At 45.3% G+C, this 20,979-nt stretch overlaps 1 protein-coding gene across 2 annotated transcripts in view; it reads left to right on the forward strand.

The window, feature by feature from the left end:
- Nucleotides 1-13,899: 13,899 nt before the first annotated feature.
- The window catches only part of LOC110074905 (inactive phospholipase C-like protein 2), a 42,588-nt gene continuing 35,508 nt past the window's right edge, over nucleotides 13,900-20,979 (forward strand). The window contains exon 1 of one of the 2 annotated variants that reach the window (XR_013537564.1): nucleotides 13,900-14,661. Coding sequence is in view for 1 of the 2 variants with exons in the window: in XM_020785645.3 (XP_020641304.3) it covers nucleotides 14,407-14,661 (255 nt within the window). In the remaining variant the exon portion in view is untranslated. The remainder of the gene's footprint in view (nucleotides 14,662-20,979) is intronic. The other variant, XM_020785645.3, reaches the window with a different exon arrangement.

Genomic DNA, 20,979 nt, shown 5'->3' on the forward strand with positions numbered 1-20,979 from the left:
TTTGTGAAGTCCCACAGCATTTCTGCCTATAAATGGGATATTTCTGGTATTACAATATCATATATTTATTTATAGTTGCTGTATTATAATAACAGAAACAAAGGAATACAACCATCTATGTTGGTTTGTAAGAAAAGAGCCAAAAAAAGAACATTGTCATATGATCAGGAGTAACTCTTACATATGAGGAAAAAACCTCTGGTCTTGAGTCTCTTTAGAGCAGACCTGGGCAAAGTGCGGCCGGAGGGCCACATACGGCCCGCGAGCTGCTCCTGTCCGGCCCGCGGACAGTTTTGAACATCAAAACCATTTATAGCTTTTTGCCTAAAGTTGCTTATCTTTAACATACTGCAAAAAACCTCTTTAGTATTTGTCAGGATTAACAAGTTTAAAATAAAAACAATCATAACATCACTGTTTCATTTTATTTTTAAGTAAAGTTGGTTTGGCCCCCGAACACAGTTCAGATTTTTCATGTGCCCCCCCCTATAGAAATTAATTGCCCACCCCTGCTTTAGAGTTTGCATTAATCTTTACAACAATTCTATTCTTGTAAAGGGGCGTAGGAGAAGAAAATAATGGCGTCTATTAAGACCACTTAATGACTTCATAAGTGGGGGCGGAAGTGGGACTGGCAGCCTGGGACTCCCTCTTGGTTCAGTCAAGTCATTGCTATCTGACAGATGTGTCTGCCTGCTAATTCTCTTCACACCTTGATCCTAATATTACATTGGTGGCACAGTGTAGGTTTGCCTCTGTCCCCAACATAGAACAGCCCCCACTTCCCATCCAGCTAAGCTTTTGCTGTCACAGCAGTCCACTTGCCCATGTAATAGCGGCCTTTAAGCTCCCTCTTTGGAGGCTAAATATAGGTAACAATCAGCAGCCATTCAGGTGAAGGCAGGTGGAGGAAGAAATGGAAGCATGTAAGCCACGAAATAATGTGAAATGACAGTTCTTAAAATAAGGCTGCATATTACGGTAGGCTTATGGTTTGTTTCTGGAGTGCACCTGTCATCATTCTTGTTTGTTTGTTTGTTTGTTTAGCAGATATACCACCCTATTTGTGCAATGCACTATTCTGGATGGTTACAAAATAAAGAAATAGTGAGAAACAATAATTGAATGAATAAATAGAAAAAAAATTAAACACAATCTAAATGAAGAGCCAAGTGTGTCAGGCAGGGTTGTAATGAGACACATCTCTTTGAAGAGCCATGTCTTCAGGACCTTCCTTAACGTTAGGAGGGAGGGGGCCAGGTGCAACTCAATAGGCAGCTGGTTCCAAAGTACAAGTGCCACTGTGGTGAAGGCCTGACCCACCATTTGCCATGTAATAGTGGCATTTAACCTCCCTCTTTTGAGGCTAAATATAGGTTACAGTGAGCAGCCATTTTCTGGCCTCTGTTGGAGTAGCTACCCAGTGGAGCATTGCCTGGAAGGATCTGGTCGTGCAGGGAGATGACCTTGGGAAAAGGCGCTCTGAGAAGTAGCATGATCCCAAATTGTTGAGGTTTACAAGTCAGCATTAGGACCTTGAACCTCACCTGAGACAGGTAATCGGTGCAGGTGAGCCAGGTCTGGGGAGTTGTGATCAAACTTGCTCACACCTACCACCAGCCTGGCTGCTGCATTCTAGACCTGCAGAAGTATCTAGGAAAGCCTTAAAGGGAAGCCCCACACAGAGAGTGTTACAGCCATCAATCTGAGGAAGATAACCAACATCTGCACCAACCTCCTGAGGGCACCCTCATCATTCCTCAGCACTGGTTGTTATAGCCAGCTTTGATAGGAGTTGTAGCCTAACAACACTTGGAGGACCGACCCCTGTTCTATACAGTTCAGATGGGCAATGGTCCTCCCTTTATTGTGGGCCTATCCCTCCTATCAGCATGAGAGCCCCATCATGAGGAATTATGAGCGCTGTGGTTGCTGACCACCCCTGTTGCATACAGGTAATGATTTTTTTTAGTTGTTCTAGGAGCACCTGCCTTTCCTATCACCCTATGAAACTGATGAGGTACAGCAAACCAGAAGCCTTGATAGGGTCCTCTTGTTGTGTTTATAGCCATAGAAGTAACATGGCTTTCCCTCTAAAAATTCAATGGCTAATACATTGAATTAAACACTCTTCCTAGGCCTTGTCCTTCCTCTACTCTGCCTTTGATGAGAAAGCTGGAATCCATTTAAAAATGCCCTCATTCTAATACCCCTTGCCTCATCCTGGATGGTTTCTGACTCTTGTTAGTCTCTTGAGCGCTAGTAGATTGAAAGGCTGGGAAATCCATTGCCTCATTCTGAAGTTTGACTTTTGAGCACTAGAGGGAGCCCAAAAGCCATTCTTTTGCAGCTTGGAAACACATCTGGCTTGCTCGCAAACAGGTTGTTCCTTCTACTGCTCCAAAAGGATCTTTCTAGCCGTAGATGTTGAAGTGCTAGGAGTCATTGATCATGACATTCTCCATAGCCCTGTTCCCAAGGAGAGTCCAAAAATGCAAGGAGCTCTGTTGATCCATCTGCGTCTGCCTCTCTTACTCTGCGGGTGCAGAACATTGCAAGGGACTGCTGGTAACCCTAACAGAATTTGCAAGGTATGTGAGGTTTATAAAGAGTGGTTTTACACTGCCAACCCCTAGCGGGTCTCCATGGCTGAAGAAGGATTTGAAACCAAGTTGGTCCTAGTCTCATTCAGTCTGCTACACCCGTGCAAACTCTTGCTTCATTAAGCTGACAGTACTAGAACAGAGAGCTACAAAAGTCATTGTAGTGATAAACATGTTGGAATTTGGGTACAGACATCTGAGAACAAGGAAAGGAAAGACCAGGACAGACATTGAGTGGCCCAAAACAGGATAAAATTGCCAATTCTAGACACTATCAAGGAGAAATGCTTCATCTCAAGTTGATGAACTGATTTTAGAATTTTAGTTTCCACCAGAAATGGAACTTTTGTAAAACTAATAGCTCTTAATTGCTATTAATATTCTCTGTTATATTTATTTATTTATTTATTTATTTATTTATTTATTTATTTATTTATTTACTTACTTACTTACTTACTTACTTACTTACTTACTTACTTACTTACTTACTTACTTACTTGTTTGTTTGTTTGTTTGTTTGTTTAATATCCCGCCTATCTAGTCTTGTTAGGACCACTCTAGTGAAGGTAGCTTGCAGGAATATATTGTTGCTGGGAAGATCCATTTCTGTCACTCCCTGCTCCTGTGAGAAAGTATAGCTGAGTTCAGAGGAATCAGAGAGTGGTAGGTAATCAGATCATCTTGGTGCTCCAGCCCTTTCTTCACTATAGTGCCCCAACTATGGATCACTCTCCTTGTGATTCTATTGTCTTTGGCCCTAGATCAAAATGAGAATTCAGCTATTTTTGACAGAGGGATTTTGGGAGCTGAATTCTTTAAAAAGTAATTTTTCCACATTCTGTCCAAACATTTTAAAGCTGCCTCTCGCAGTCTGATGTTTACTGGATGATTGTTTTCATTACATAATGTTGGGTTTTGGTTCTATTTTTGCATATTGACTTGGCACCTTAAATGAGAAATGGATCTAAATAAATTAAGAACTTCAGAGAACCATATTTGGCACCCTGTAAACTCTGGTTTCCAACCCATAAACTATGGCATTGGGGCAGATTGGAGACCCAAGGTGATTCCAGATGGAGTTTCTAGCAAAACCTGGAAAAGTTACTGTGTTTACATTGCAAATCCCACAACTGTTTGTTTTGATTCCATGGTTTAATGTTTTTACATTTTTTAAAAAATATACTGACCTGATATCTGTAAATGAGAAATGGTTTAAAAAATACAAATTAAGAAATAAAGTGACAATATCACATAGGCTACGAATACTGGAAGCTGTGTTTTTTTAAAAAAAAATATACTTCGTGTGATGTAGTAGATCAGGGGTGTCCAACCTTTCACCTTCCTTGGGCCACATTAGAAGATGAAAATTTGGTTTGGGCCGCACATAAATTTGGTTTGGGCCGCATGGGGGGGCAGCCCTAGCCATCCTCTGCAGCCCCGCTCCGAGCGCGCTTACCAGCAGCTGCGATCTCAGACAGCAGAGACTGCCAGCTTCAACTCCGGTGGCTTTATGGGGCCAGGAGGGGGTCCACCTATTGACGGGGATGGCACAATGCAGTCACACAGCCACCCTCTCCCCTTCCCTCCCACTACTTCCTTCCTTCCCTCCCCCCCCCACCGTTGTGATGTGCCCCAGCCGCATTCTGGGCGCAAGCGCAAGCAGTGTAACTTGAAACTTTGGAATTTCTTTAAAAATAAAAATTGCACTGGGCCGCATTATGAGCCAACCTGGGCCACATGTGGCCCTCGGGCCGCAGGTTGGACAAGCCTGTAGTAGATAGAGTGGCAGACTAGGATTCAAGGGGCTGGATTTGAAACCCCGCTCAGCCATGGAAACTCCCTGGGGGAGTGGAACTGGTAAAGCCCCTCTTTAAATATCTCACTTACCTTGAAAGCCCTATTAGGGTCGCTATAAGTTTGTCCCGACTTGACAACACAGGATGATAACAGTCTTTCCAAGTGCTGGTATTATTGAAGTACCCTACCATTCAATATTTTCTCTTCCTTAAAAAAATAGTGGAGGGCTACAGATAGAAACCTGCAGTGTTTGAACTCTCCTTTACAGAATTTAGTGAATGGAGATGTATGATTGCAGTGCGAACGCATCATAACGCGGAGGCATCCTCACAGCCCTTCCTTTTCAAATTGATAGGGCGATTCCCACTGCTTCCTAAACTGACTGGGTCCTCATTTAAAAGAAAGAAGGAGGTCCACACATGTGTGAATGTGTTTTGAAAAGATGAAGTGCAAAGAGGCAGAATGGTCTTTTCCGGTCTCAAATAAAAGTTGTGCTCTGCGGCCACAGACCGAATATCCTTTAATCCCCATTAAGGGATGTGGTTGTTGCTTTGTTCCTGGAGGCCAAACTCTCTGTTTTGTCTAAAAACAAAAATTCCTTTTTGCAGTAGAACTTGGGTTCCTGGCCAAGCTCTTTTGAAGGCAGAGTTGCTTCCAGGACTGGCTGGGACCAGCTGGCTTCAGTGGACACATGCCGGCTGCTAGTAAAAGAGGCTACATTTTCCTCCGGAGGAAACCTGCTGTGGGGACAGCTGGCTCCTATAAATAGGAGAAGTGGGGGGCAACTGTGGGAGCAGGCCGTACAGCCCAGCTACTGAAGATGCCCCTCTCTATCTCCCAGGGCAGCGTCCCCCAGTTTAGCCTTCTGCAGCTCTGTTGGGCTACAAGCATTCTTCTGGTTGGGGGTGATAGGATTGCAGTCCAACACATGAGGGTATGATGCTGTTCAACCTAGGAAACCAGCAAAAGCATCCCTAGGGAGAAATAAAAATGTTGAACAATGTTTTTGAAAAGAAAAAGATGAATGGAAGATGGATCAGGTCATTCTGCTCACTCCTTTTTTTCCCCCAGGGCTAGGCTAAGAAACATTGATGATGGAAGCAGGAAATCCATATGGCATTCTCTCTACTTATAATAATTAATATGCTCCACACAATGGAATTTGGATGTCATTGTGAGTTTCTGGATGGATGGCAGCCAAATTTGAATCTTGGGCGCAATCCATCAAGATATTCCAGCAAACTCCCTTTAATGTAAAGAGAAATGAACTGTTGTTCTTCAGAAGGCTAGTGGTGTCCTGATCTAATTTTACTCTCTGGAGATGAAAAAGATTCAGGTCTTGCTGTACTGTAATATAAATGTCTGCACTCACCACTCATATTCCATATTAAGTCTCATAGTTGGGCATGGAATGGAAAAATGTCAGCTTTACTTTTTCCCCTTTTCAAATGCATTAAATCTTGTGTCCTTTCTGTTGCAAACATTCACTTAGCAAAATTGGCAAATTCTTTAAAAACAAGTTATAACAAAAAGGTTCACCCTTCTGCACTGGCCACACAACCAATAGATAAGCTAGCCCCAGACCCTGCTGGTGATATTAATGTTAAAAATGAGAAACATTATAGAGAAAAGACCTGGCAACCCTAATTCAGCACTAAAATTGTCACATACATATGGATTTACATCGGGACATTTAATAGTTCATCGGCTAAAGCACTTAATCTGCCTTGATAACTGAATCTATTAGGTTTCCTTCCTTCCTTCTGTTTCCACCCTACAGAAGAGACATTTGCAGATTTGGGGAAATCCTTATGCAATTTGAACTGAGGTGAAATCCTCCTTTATCCCCAAATTGGGCAGAATTCAGTTGATCAGAATCCATCACATTCCTACAAAAGTGTACAAGCATTTCAGCTCTCCACATGTCTTCCTTGGACAGGATGGCCAGAAGAGTAGGAAGTGTGGGAAAACAGGAATATCCAGGTGCAATCCAGGGACTGAGCTGAGAGGGCACCTCTTCCCTCACTGTGTATGGCATGTAGCTCTTCAACAAATGCTAGGCACACGAGCTGCTAGTGGAAAGTTTGCATTTTTTTAAAAAAAGGAAAATGGCAGCTACTTTCCTTTTCATGTACAGTGGTGCCTCACAAGACAATTTTAATTCGTTCCGTGAAAATTGTTGTCCTGTGAAAAAATTGTCTTGCGAGGTTCCCTAAGTATCGGTCTAAAAAAACCCCTGACATCTTGCTTAGCACGGTCATAGAAAAAAAGTCTTGCGAGGCACCATAGTGATTGCAAAAACCAATCGTCTTGCGGGTTTTTCGTCCCATGAGGCAATTGTCTAGTGAAGCACTACTGTATACACCTCACTTTGAAGAGTTCCCAAGCACTCAAAAGCTTGTACATTATTTCTGATCTTTCAGTTGTCTTTACAAAAGCCATTGGCCTTGTTTGGATGTGAGTTTTTGCCTTATAAAGCAAGAGTCAGGGATCTCAAAAATCACATTTCATTGGTGGGTGGGAATGCCAGCATATTTCCGTTCAAAGCAATTATTCTCAGTTAGAGAAGCAATTTAGCCAGTATAAAACTGAGAAACCACCAGATCATTTTGTCCTCAGAAAGGAGGCACGGCCATTTGGGTAGAGTGGGTGGCATATAAATAAAATAAATAAAAATAAATAAATTTGAGCTAGACTGTGACCTTTAGAGGGCTACCTTCCATCCCATGTCTTGAGGTTCCTCACCCAGTTGTAAAGTTCATTATGGATTTAATTAATTGTCATCTTCTTCATCATGACTGTCATCATTGTTAAGCTCTCTATATACAAAGTACCATCATTTCTCACTGCTCAGAGAATGGGTAGGAGGCCCCTCTAATGGAAAATAAGAAACAGCTGGCATTATTGATGCATAGACTCCACAGGAGCAGCTCATCCTCTACCTTTTCCAACACCAGCATGCAAGTCTGCACTAGCCTTTTTGCTTTGATGCCAGCGGCTGGTGCTGTGCTGGGCCAGATGGAGTTTGTTTAGACCCACATCAGTCGTTATCCCACTGTTAAGGCCACAAGCCTGGAGCTTCCATGAGTCTTGGTCTGACAGGCTGAGGCCTTGCAAAACTATACTGCCAATTACGGAAGCCCAAGCTCCAGGATCTCATTAAAATTTCTTTCTCTCTCTCTCTCTCTCTCTCTCTCTCTCTCTCTCTCTCTCATGGAATGATCAATGGAATTCAGAGGATAGCAGCCCTTCTAAGCCAAAGGAGAATGAGATGGAGGTGGTGACAGCTGCAACTGGGGCATTTTTTTCAGCCCTCACCAGTCTCTTGGAATCATCCTAGAAGAATAAATGGAAGGAGCCTTCTGGATGATTATTTCTGATGAGGGGTTTATTGGAAATATGCTCCCCACCGCACCCCATAATCTGCCACTGCAACTAGCACCATGCAGAAGGCTCTAGCTAGAGGCCATTTTAGTTTCCTACAATCAAGGCTAACCCCACCTAGGTTGATGACTGATGGATTGCCAAAAAGAAAGACTTGGCTTTTTAAAAATTATGTTGGCATTATATTTCCATGTGCTAAGTTAAATGTATATGGAAATGTCACAATTAATTTTAGTAAAATCCATTACAGTCCACCAATTGGAGAAAAGTCTGTGACCTAGCCAGATGATAAATTCTTCTTGCCAGTGCCATTTTGTTGGCAAAGAGGAACAATCCCCCCCCCACCAACAAGAATGGTTATCGTTCAAGTTAACCTCAGGGGGATCCACTAAGGAAGGAGGGGCTCATAAGAAGGGACTTGGCTAAAGGCCATGGCCAGTCTTGAACTAGACCTGCTAGCAAGTCTAATCTTGTAAGCAAAAGGGGAGTACTCCCTTGAGTCCAGAAAATCCTGGTGTAGATGCTAGTGTAAATAAGTCTCTTAACTGCAAACTAACATTGTGGTTCCTTTCAACTTTATGATTGGATTAATTACTGTTCAGAATTTTCGAATTCTCTCTGTTTCTCCCTCCCCCCTTCCTTTAAAGGAGTTAACAACTAAGAATAGATATGATTGTATTATCTTTGTTTTCTTATTTCTGTTTTCAAGCCACTCCACCTGGAGTTTGAGTGTGACAGGGAGCTCACTCCAGCTGGGTAGGGTGAAGCCCACCCCCCCCCCAGTTTAGATCATGGGACCCCAGAGAAAAGGCTACTGTTGTAGGGAGAAGATGGAAGCCTCCATGTGCTTAGCATAGGAAACCAGTTGGGAAAAAGAAAATGTAGAAGGTAGTTCTGATCCATTGGGAGCAGGAATGCAAACACTATATTAAGGTAAACATCTTTGTAAAGACTAAATGTCATAAAACTGTGAGCAAGAATCAGTGTGTTGATTAGGTCTTTAAGCTTGCTGTGATTTACATCAGTATTTTTTTTGTTTTATTGCTGCCTTTGCATCATTTGATTTTAATATTTCACTAAATCTTGACTCACACTAATTAAAAACAAAGTCCCATGGCGCAGTGGTTAAACCACTGTATTGCAGCCAAAACTGTGCTTACGACCTGGGGTTCAATCCCAGGTAGCCGGCTCAAGGTTGACTCAGCCTTCTATCCTTCTGAGGTCAGTATCTGATCCAGCTCGCTGGGGAGGCAATGTGTAGCCTGCATGATTAGCTTGTAAACTGCCCAGAAAGTGCTTGAAGCGCTATGTGGCGGTATATAAGCAACATGCTTTTTGTTTGTTTGTTTTTTGCTTTTGCTGGGCAGCTGTTTTACATTCTTGTTGACTGCTTTGGGCCTTCCCATCTCGAGAGGTAAGCAAAGTATCATTTTACACACACACACACACACACACACACACACACACACACACACACACACACACACACACACACACACACACACACACACACACACACACACACACACACACACACACACACAAGCATATCAAATCATAGTGAGTTTACTGGGTCCCAGCCCAGAATGCTGGTCTGTGCCTTGTGGCCATGTTGGGCAGCTTAGGAAGCTGTTGTAAGGAACTGAAAGGTGCTGTCCTTGGAAGTCATTCAGCTTGGGTAAATCCCAAGAAACACCCATAGGACTTAGCTGTTTGCAAGCTTGATGGGAAAAATGTCCAATTTGTTAACAATGACAGCTATATCATGGGTAGCTTTGGCCCCAACCCATGACCTTACGTTCACCCACTTACTGGAATGCAGCTCTCAAGACATTCCCCAAATGAGAATTCACCCTACTGTCAAAGCCTTGTTCATCCATGAATCTCAACAAGCAACTTTGGACTAGTTACTCTTTCTCACGGCCAAAATTGTAAGAATATTTGCTATGCGAGTATGCGTGTGTTAGTAAAGTGCAGTCAGTCTAATGTGGAGTTTGTGCCTATTGAACCAGAATAACGATGCCACGAATTTGTAATCAGATAAAGTCAGAAAACTTACATTCATTGCTTCATGAAATCCATTTAGGAAAAGAGCCCTAAACATGAGTACAAAAGCTCCACCTGCTACATGGGTTGGTACTGTATTGCAACACAGACAAAATGTACTAGGTGATCTGTAATCAGCATCTTCCATGTTTAATTAAGAACAAAGATAATGAAGAAGATAAGCAGACTGTGGTTGAACTGGACCTCCAAATCTGATCAAATCTTTTAGTGGTATCAGCAGGAAGTGTTTTTGGTTAGAAAGTATTAGAAAGTGTTAGAAAGTGGTGGCATACTCGCCATTGCAAATCTACCCACTGTCTTTAGGTACAGTGGAAGATGCTGCCCTATCATTCCTCAGCCCCGCCACCTTTTGTACATGGAATCATAGAATTTTAAAGCTGGAAGAGATCCCAAGAGTCTCTGCGTCTCCAATTCCCTGCTGATGCAGGAAATCCAAAATTAAACAATCCTGACAGATGGCTATCTTCTGAGGAAGGAAAAAGCCCACCACCACTATGGAACAGCGCTTTCAGGCATGACGTTTTTCCTAATGCTGAGCTGAAATCTTTCTCATAATTTGAATCCATGACTTGGTCCCCATCATTTGCAGCTCCAGAAGGCAAGTGTGTGCTGTCTGCCAAGTAATAGTCCTTTAAATATTTGAAGACAGTTTTCATATCACTTTTAAATCTTGTCTTGTTCAAGCTAAACATACTCAGCTCCCTCGATCATCTCTCATTTGGTGATTTCCAGACCTTTTAATCATCTTAGACACCCTCCTCTGGACACATTCTTGCTTTTTGATATCCTTAAACCATGGTCCCCAGAACTGGACACAGTACTTCAAGTGACTGGAGCTGAACAGAGTGGAACTGTGACGTCCCTTGATTTGTATAACAAACTTTTGGTGATATAGCCCAGAATTCCCTTAGCTTTTTATTTATTTAACAGTGACGTCATGCTGTTGTTGACTAAGCCTGTGGTCAACTAAGACCCCTAGATCCCATTCACATGAACTACTTGCCAAGCCAAGCATCATCAGTTGTACATTTCTGCATCTGAACTTTCCTGTCCAAATATAGAACTTCACACTTGGAAGTTACATTTCTACACTTCTTGAAACTTACTGTTTGTTTTAGGTCAGTTCTCCAATTCTATCAAGGTCTTCTTGAACTGAAAGATAGGAACCGATGGATATAGTTCAGGGTTGTGCAGGTTCCTTAGGATCCATTGCGGGGGGGCCTCCAAAGGGATAATGTCTTTGTATTTCACTTCAGGCATTGCAGATTACAGGCACACAGAAACAATGTCTGTCTTCAGCCAGGAAGGAACTATAATTTTTTATATAATTGTGTTTGGGGCTGTATGTGAGACCCTTTGTGACTGGCAGCTCTTTCTCCAACAAGTTTGGGGTTGTTCTAATCACCACATTCTTTACTAAATACTCAACAGATGAACTATTTAACTCTTTGTCCTAAAATCTTCCCTGCTGTCAGTGTCAGACTTATGCAGGTCCTCTTCTTATTCCATTTTGAGAATGGGGACAATATTTTCCTGCCCTCAGTTTCCAAAGACCTCGCATGTCCTCTAACCATTCTCAAAGATGATGGATAGAGGCTGTGAACTTGTGTCCGCAAGATCCTTCTGTGTTCTTGGATGCAATTCATCTGGGCCTTGAGACTGGAAGGAATTTGAATTCATTTCAAGTTCCCATATCATGTTTTAACTTACTTCTGCTCTTTGCTCCAGGCAGCAAAATATTGTATCCTGAAATGATCCCAATCCCTACATGACTGGAAAGTGTAGACTTCTGGAGTGCGTGGTCTGGAAGGAAAACTCCGACTTCAAACCTCCACTGCCTCGTGGCTATATCCCCTGATGAAAAGGGCTTCAAGAGTTAACCTTGAGGCAAAATCTGGAGCCGGAGTCCCGGAAACAGTTCATGTCATTCTGTCAACTCCTGCGACGTCACTGGAACCAGTTGTATTGGCTATTGCCTGTCCATTGGACTATTTCAGCGACGTGGAGAGGGGGGATTTGCCGCTTGGGTAACAGCCTATCCTCCATATTATTTTACCCAGGCTTTGTGTCCTGGATAGGACACTCCAGCTTCGCATACAGTGTTGAAACACCAGACGCTTTTCTAAGTCCTCCATACAGAGCACATTACCATAGTCTCTCGAGACTGAATGATGCCTATGTATGTATGGTCTGCTTTTAAGATTCCAGGCACAAGACAGTGAACTACCTACACAGGGGCAGCTTGTCAAGAATGCACCCCTCCTCCATCCTGGTCACGAGTCACCCCTGTACCTACCCCTATGCTGATGAACAGAGGACATTGGAACATACTGTACATATGTGCATGTAGAGAAAGTTGCATTCAGAACCAAAAGGAAGCTCCTCATTTGTTCACACAAATCTACTTTGGTTGACATCCCCTTCTTCATTTCAACATCCTAATGGGTGGGAAAGGCCTTTTTGTCATTTGTACTGTTAAAACATTTGGGAGTCAAACGTTCTAAACAAGTTTGCTAGTCCCATTCCTGTATTAAAAACCACTATCACTTTGTTTATTGTCTGCATTCTTCCCTGGTCACAGAATTCCATAGAAAGATGTGTGCATTATGCTGCACTTTTATTATTTATTATTTTATGTCAGAGGAAGTGAATTTTGACCTACAAAGGTAAAGGCAAAGGTTCCCCTTGACAATTTTTGTCCAGTCATATTCGACTCTAGGGGGCGGTGCTCATCCCCGTTTCCAAGCCATAGAGTCAGCGTTTTGTCCGAAGACAATCTTCCGTGGTCACATGGCCAGTGCAACTTAGACATGGAACGCTGTTACCTTCCCACCGAGGTGGTCCCTATTTATCTACTCGCATTTGCATGCTTTTGAACCGCTAGGTTGGCGGGACCTGGGACAAGTGACAGGCGCTCACTCCGTTGCGTGGATTTGATCTTGCGACTGCTGGTCTTCTGACCCTGCAGCACAGGCTTCTGCGGTTTAGCCCACAGTGCCACCACGTCCCTTCCTCTTGACCTACAAAAGCTCACACTAAAATAAACAACTGTTCTTTTTAACGTGCTACAATATTTTGCCCCTTTTATCTTATTACCTCTTTTCTTTTGGCAACATGCTGAGAAGGACTAAGAAGGATATATATTTGGAAAAATTCTGGTCGATCTTCTGCAGATCACTCTGCTGTATCAGCCAATGGATCTGTGTTGATCTAATCCATCTAAATCTTCCCAGTTTCAGTGAGAGGACAGCACAGGATTATGGTAGTAGATAGTAATCATCATGAGCCGTCAAATCAGTTCTGACTTATGGCTACTCTTGCAGGGTTTCTGAGGAAGAGGGTTCTCAGAGGTGGTTTACAATTCCCTTCTTCTGGGGGCGGCTTTCCGAAGGCCACACAGGCCGGCTCTGCTTGCAAGAGGCACAGTGAAGAATCGAACTCCCAACCAAACCATTGAGCTATTCAGCCAGCTTTATTTATTGGGAGTGAAACTCATACACAGTGCTCTGAACTCTGGAAGGCTGGAAAAATAGGTCACAGATGGCCCACCAGTTGTTGTCTGGCGACCCATCATCTCTCTCCATTTTGCCTCTGTAGACTAAGTGATGAGAGTGGTGGTCCAGCTACATTTGGAAGGTCACAGTTTCCCCACCACTGAATCAAGTAATACCTGAACAGGTGTGAAGCAATGGACTGCAGAAGGATGCTCCTGGGCTGAGGCCGGAGGTTGCCTCGCTTCAAGATTTCAAAGGAATCTCTCCGGCCCCTTCTCGCTGCTGCCCCGGACCTGTTAAGGCCACAGCATCTGACAGGAAGGTCTTATTCCACGTTAGTTTCGACTGTTCACACAAACACGCCCAGCGCTTGATCCTGACCTAGGTCAGGCAGGCAGAGCCGAATGTGTGTATTCAATCCATCGGCGGCGACATGGTCTTTAAGGTTGGGCAGTGTGCTGACGTCTGGTGATGTCATTAACTATAATGCCCCCCTTCCACACAAGGTTTCTTCCCGCAAATCGGGGCTTGGTTTTGCACGCTTCAAGGCAGGCAAGGATGCTTGTGTTTCGTCCGTGTGAACGCTCCACGGAGGGGACGCGCGTCGCCCCTCTGGCATGCAACTCGCTCCCCAGCCTTGGATTCTAGCGGCAGCGGCGTAATCGAGGCGAGGCGAGGCGCGGCGTGCGGTTTTACGCGTGGAGCTCGCTGGTGGGGCCGGATCGCGGGTTGAGGCGGGGGGGCGGGTTAGGGGCTAGGAAGAAGGAGGGGGCCGTGCTCTGCCTGGCCCCGCCCCGGCCCGGCCCACCATCCCTCCACCCGGCGGCGGCGGCAGCGGCGCCTGGTCGATCGCTTGCTGTCTTCCTCCCTCTTTCCCCGGCAAGGCGAAGGGACTCGAGGCGAGCCGAGCGGGCAGAGTCTCTCCGCCGGGCTTGCAGGGGGAGGACGCTGGAGCGCCCGCGGGTGGGCAGGGGTGCCCAAGGCGGGGGGCGCCGCTGGGGCAGGCGTTGAGCCACCCCGCCGGGCCGGGCCGGTGCGGCTGCTGGGAGCCCCAGGGGGGGATGGCGGACGGGACCCCCGGTGTCCCCCCCTCGGGCTCGCCCCGGCCCGGGCCCCCCCGCGCCCGGGCGCTGTCGCCGCCGCCGCCGCCGCCGCCAGAAGAGCCGAGCGCAGCCCCGGCTGCTGCCCAAGCCGCCGGTGACCTTAGCCCGCTGCGCTCCGTCTCGGGCGGCTCCGCTTGCAGCAGCCGCGACAACTCGGCGGAAAGGGACCCCTCCGGCCTGGTCAGGACCGCCCCCGCCGCCGGCATCATGAAGGTGGGTCTCGATCGCCTCCCTTCCCAGCCCCGGCCCCGACCTCTCCCGCGCCCGGATCCCTTTGGCACGTGTGTAAGGGTTCATTCCCCCCCCCCGGTCCCTGAAAAACACACAAACAAAACACTTGAATCTCCGCAGGGAATCCCCAGCTACCCCTGCCCCACATCTTAAGGACATCCTTCTAGTAGCAGCAGTTGCTAATCTCCTCCATCTCCCCCCACACACACACACACACCGCACCGCCACTCCTGTCCTCATCTGACCTTCTAAACCTAACCAAGGGATCTGCCAGAGATTTCAGACCCATCAGCTATTCCTTGCCCTCGCTCCACGGTGAACGCGCCCCCCCCCGCCGCAAGAGTTCTCCTCCCACCCCCACCACCCTATGCCCCTTCCCAGCCTCCTTTCAGTTCTACGACAACAGGTGCTGCGGGTGGGAGTGGGAGGGAGAGGCCCCCTTCCCTGGGCGAAGAGGCTGGGCATTGCCAGGGATTCTTCTTCACAAGCCGGAGAGAGAGAAAGACGCTTTGCATATGCCTCGTGGTGTCCAGCAATTTCATTACTGTATGTGTTATATATCCAAGGCTGGTCTCTGTCTGCTATGGAAGCGGGCGGGTTCCGAGGCTTCATGCCATTGCAATCTAAGCTGCCCTCCTGATCTCATTTTTCACAATTTTGTGATGTGGCGACAGATAGATCATTTGTTCTGGGAATTGAACACCTTGCTGATCAGCCTCGGTCAGAGAGTAAATACAGGAAGGTGAGTGGGGGGGGGGGAGTCATGAGGCCAATGAAAGTGCCATCTGGCAAACAGGTTGTTGGCTTCAATTTTAAAAAGTCAGGGTGACCCCTGCCTTCCTCCAGAAACAATTCTAGCCGTTTTCCTTCTTCTCTTTTTCTTTCAATGCTCGCCTTCATAGCTCCCCACTCTCCCCACTGCTCCTTTTGGAATTACCGTACTGCTCTTTCTCCTATAGCCCCCCCATGCCTTTGATCCTAAAAGGGGGCGCTCAACCCTGATAGCAGACTCCCTTTGCTCTTTTAAAGGTGCCTGCTCAAAAGTCACAGTGCACACCATCACCGCCACCACCATCATATTCTTCTTCTTCTTCTGCACTTTTAATGAAAGCGAATCTGAAAAGCTGATTCCCACATGCAGTGTGAACATTTGAGGACTGGAATGCCGGGTGGGGGGTCAGTCAGCTCTACCTGTGGCAGGACTGGGGAATTGTCTGATGTGATGTGCACGTTGGATCTGCTACATTTACATTGGCCACAGCAGGCCTGCTGGTGCAAGTCATCCCTTTGATTTACCAAATGAAGAAATGAGCATGGGTGAATGAGGCCAAGAAGTGGTAATCCTGGTAGAAACACCTTCCCACATGGTCTGTAGCCTACATCAGTGCTCATTTGGACCTGATCTGTCCAGTTGGCAGATCTTTTGGGTTCCTTAGTGGTTTCTGTTTGTGATGTGAACTGAAGCCTTCATGTGGGTCCCTCTTGTTTGCCCAGGACTACATTTGGGTGTTTTCAGTAACTTGAATAGTGGGCACGTGTGTATCGTCTTTGTGTTTTGGCAGGGATGTTGGCAACTCCCAAGTCCAAGTCTTTGGTACCAAATTCGAGTCCCTCTTAAAAACAAGCTTTTTCCCCCCAGAAAAAAAGAGGAGTGGGTAGGCTCCAAGTCACAAGTTGAGTCCCAGTCACTGGGGGGGGGGGACCACCGGTGTAACTTAAGTCTGACCTGACAGTGAGTCCTACGGCTTGAGTCCCTATCCCTGTCATTTGGCATCCTCATTTAGTTATTTAAAATATTCTTCCTTTGCCTTTCTCCTTAAGAAGGTATTTTTACCTTGCCTTTCTCCTTTATCATTAAAACACAATATTTAATGCTAAAATTAGTAAATATGCAGATACTAAAAAGGATCAAACACAAACAAAAGCAGAGAATGCAACGGGTCATCCTAGGAAGTGCCAAACACAGGGCCGGCCCTACCATTAGGTAGATGGAAAGGACCATACTAGGCAGCAGATGCTGGAGGTCTGAGAGGTGCCATTAGAAGTTGGAGGAGAGAGCTGGATGTGCCATGTGGCCTGCCTCAAACCTTCTAAGCTAGCCTGTCACCCTCAAGTGGAATGGAAGATGCTGTTCCGTGGATGGTGTTGAAATGAAATTCCGCTTTTAGTCTGGTCAGCTTCTGGATATGGAGGTGAGGGATAACGTCCTCTCCTTTGCCTCAGGCAGCAAAATACCTCAGGCCAGGTCTGACAAACATATGGGTTGACATGCCGTTACTGACAGCTGATCAAAGTTGAATGATGAGTGTTGCTCCAAAGATGATGTGGAGAGAGGTTAAATTTGTATTCATACCTCTGATGGCTGTCACACAGCTCCTACAGCTCATCCTCAGCGCACACAGTGTTAGCAATAGGAATTAAAAAAAGAGGTAATTGCTTCAGATTAAGAACCCGGATTGCAAGAGTATATGAATGTGAATCTTTAGCATGATTCCTTGGATGGCAATATGTCACTTTCACACAAGATGATTAAAAAGGGAAGAACTGTGGCTGGTAAATCTTAAGGCTGGTGTGGAATACCCATGGTCTTCTATTATGTAGCTGGACTCATCGATGAATATCACCTATGAACGGGTCATGGGAGTCAGTATCCAGAAACATCTGGATGCCACAATTTCCTCTAGTGGTCTTAGGAGAAATGAAGGCCAGCTGTACTTGCGTGACACCTGTCCAAAGAGAGGTACAGTCCCTCTTTCCGAGTCTGCTGGGGCTCCTAATTGATTTCCATTTTGCTATTTGCTAAAAAAGAGAGAGAGAGACAGAGAGAGAGGTGCCCCACCAGTTGATTATGCCATGTTCCTCAGCAGTAGCCTCCTACGCTGCGGCACAAGCTAGCGGTTCTTCCCATCCTCCACGAAGGTTTTCTTCCAGAGTTCACAAGGAAATCCCCCCGAGAGCCTCTTTGACATTTTGTGTGCCAGCAGGGCTCATATCAAAGCAGACAAAAAGTCACGAAGTCCAGCCTCCTGCTGTACAGCTAGGCTGTGTGACTCTAGCTTTGGCTGCAAGATGTACCTTGTAAATCAAGAGTTGGGAACCTCTTTCATAGAATCATAGAAAAGTGAAGTTGGAAGGGGCCTACAAGGCCATCGAGTCCAACCCCCTGCTCAGTGCAGGAATACAATCAAAGCACATCTGCCAGGTGATTATCTAAGTTTTTCTTGAATACCTCCAGTGTTGGAGCACTCGCCAGTTCCCGAGGTAACTGGTTCCACTGTCGTACTGCTCTAACAGTTAGGAAGTTTTTCCTGATATTCAGCTGAAATCTGGCTTCCTTTAACTTGAGCCCATTGTTGCATTTCAGTTCAACTGAACTTCAGAGACTTTCTTGGGGGCTTTACTCTGATGATAGATGGGGTTTAAGGCAAAAGGGAAAGGCCACAAATGCCACCCTGGTTGCTCTCCAGCAGTAAACATTAGAAGAGGATTTAGGGCATGGCCATTGGGGAACCAGAATCTCTGGAGCCGGAGCCAATGCTCCCCCTCCGGTTCCTAGCTAGTCTCTCTGGGTTTCCACAGACAACCACTTCTCTTCCTCAGGAGAGCTGAAATGGCCTTTTCCAGCCTTCAGACTAAGGTCAAGTTCCAAGCTGAGATTCTTTAACTGGAGACGACAGTGTATTCAACTGGGGTGTGTGTGTCCCATGAGGTGAGAGCAGGTGTTGGGGCAAAGATGTGTAAGGGATAGTTTCTGAGAACTGCGGTAGACGAGCCAAGTTCATATCAAAGCCTCTTAGTGTCTGTATCCTTGAAGGATGTTGCTGTTCCTCCCCCTCACAAACACCCCCTGAGGGGCTCTCGAGTTCCCTCTGGTTATTTATGGCATGTTTACTAGCAAACAGATAGCCAAGGCCATTTCTTGGACTGATGGGTCCCTGGAAGCAGATTCACATATTTGTTATTTGGCTCTGCCATGACCTTTCCAGGCTGGTGGTGGCTCCACACAGGAGCAGCTTTGGGCTCTGGAAATCAAGTTAACTTCCTTGGAGTTAAGGAAGATTTGGACACCTCTTGGCACAAGGTCAGGAGAGTCTGGGAAGGATGCTGCTGCTGTTGTGCACAATGTTTATTTATTTGAATCAATTCTCTTTTGATAACACCAAAAATGTCCATGTCTCCCTTCAAATCTGCCTCTACCAACACTTTTATTTGAAATCTGAAACACCATGTCTTAAAACAAAGCAAAGCATTTTGCAAATTTAAGAAGAAAAGTGTTTATTTCCACATTCCAAATTGTCTACACTCGTAGCTGCAAAGAGAGAGAGGGATAAAGGAAGGAAACATGTGTACTACAGCACATTATAAAGATGACACAGTAATCTGAGTATTAAGAAAGCAATAAACACAATTGTTTTCCTCATTTTCTAAATAAATTTTATATTATAATATTGAATATGCATTTTGAAACTCCAGATGCCTCTACGGCAATCCCGGAATGCTCCTTCCTGGGCTGGGGGGTGGGGCACAGCTTACTGTTTAAGAATAATTGATTTAATATATTTGGTGACGTTATTCAAAGGCAAATGTGAAAGAAGAAAATCCACTATGCTTCATACATTTCAACAATTACTTTTATTCAAAAGTGGCTTATTCGTACAAAGAATCGATCTCCAATTACTTCTTGGAATAATTAGATAGGCATATATCTCTCTGCTCAGAATTTGTGAGATTTATCACAAAATGCTCTGTCATGTTTGTTTTGAAGGTTTTTTTTTCTTGGCCAAGAGTGCTGCTCCTTGACAATTTAAGCTTTAATTTTGGAGCTGGTCTTTGCAAGACCAGACTCCAACCTTTGAACCAGTCTTGGGAAAGTAAGATGTCTCTGAGCATATGGAGAGCGCTTGTTCTAGGCTTGAAGAGGGTTTGAACAAAGTGTCCATCGTTGGTACAGTCCTCTCATCCACTGATGGAACCTTGTAGGTTTATCTAGCAGTGGCAATCGCAGTAGCAGTCAGCCAGATCTGGTTACCGTTTTGATTTCCCACAGTGCACTCAATGTAGCATTGCTCACTAGCATTGCACTCTGGGAAATATCAAATGAAGACCCACCACAGTCACAGCTAGGGGTGCTGAACTGATTTTTTTTTAAATGAAGGGGAGGGGGGCAGGTATTGCCAGTGAATTTGCTGGCATACAGGGCCCTGGCAAGCACCCAAGGATTCCAGATGCTGACACCAGGCCTGAGTGGGCCTTTCTAGTCTTAGCTCAGAGGAGAGTAACAACTTCCAAATAGTCTACATCAGGGGTCCCCAACCTTTGGCCTCCAGATGTTCTAGGACTTCCGCTCCCAGAAATCCTGGCCAGCAGAGGTGGTGGTGAAGGCTTCTGGGAGTTGCAAGAACATCTGGAGGCCCAAGGTTGGGGACCCCTGGTCTACATAACACCTGAGATTAGAATAAGGCCTTTCAATTCAGTAGATGCAATTTCCAGGCAGGCTTGAGCCTAGAACAATGGTTCCCAGCCATGGGTCCCCAGATGCTCTTAGACTGAAGCTCTCAGCAGCTTTCACCACTAGCTGTGTTGGCCTGGATTTCTGGGAGTTGTAGTTCACAAACCTCTGGGGACCCAAGGTTGGGAACCATTGCTCTACAATCTCTTCATTACTGGCCTGGACAGAAGCGGAAACGTGAGGAGCTTTCAAATATTGTTAGATTCAAGCTACATCACCGTGCAGCCGGCATGGCAAGCTGCTTTGGGCTGACACCAATAACAAGGTTCCCCCTTCTGAACTACAGGTTATGTTGCTGTGAAGAAAAGTATAGGGGCATCACTGTACTCCATACCTAATTCGTGAAATAAACAAAAGCACTTGAGGAAGGGCTCTAGATGTGAATGGAGTTCGTCTGCTGCTTAAAGTGCACTTGAGGCTGTTGTGATGTGCATAAAATACTCTGATTTTGCAAAGATGATCAAGAACATATGCATCTTTTAAAGTAAACGACAGAAACAAACCTTAATGAATTCTTACCTTAAAGTAAATGACAGAAACAAACCTTAATGAATTCTTACCTCCATATAAGCAGTTTCTTGAGATTTGCTATGGTCCCAAAGTCCCCTTAAGAATGGAAGAGCAATGGACTCATGGAGAAACATTTCTGGGACATGAACAAATGGCAGATCCTTAAGTGTTAAAACTTGTCTGATCTTAATTCTTCATGCTTTTCTGGTCTGCTGCAGCTTGCATGTTAGCTTGCTTTCTTAGTGGTTGATCATCAGGAGTTAAACATTGGCTTCATTTGC

The sequence above is a fragment of the Pogona vitticeps genome, chromosome 6 (assembly GCF_051106095.1).
Source record: "Pogona vitticeps strain Pit_001003342236 chromosome 6, PviZW2.1, whole genome shotgun sequence".
Classification (NCBI taxonomy): domain Eukaryota; kingdom Metazoa; phylum Chordata; class Lepidosauria; order Squamata; family Agamidae; genus Pogona; species Pogona vitticeps.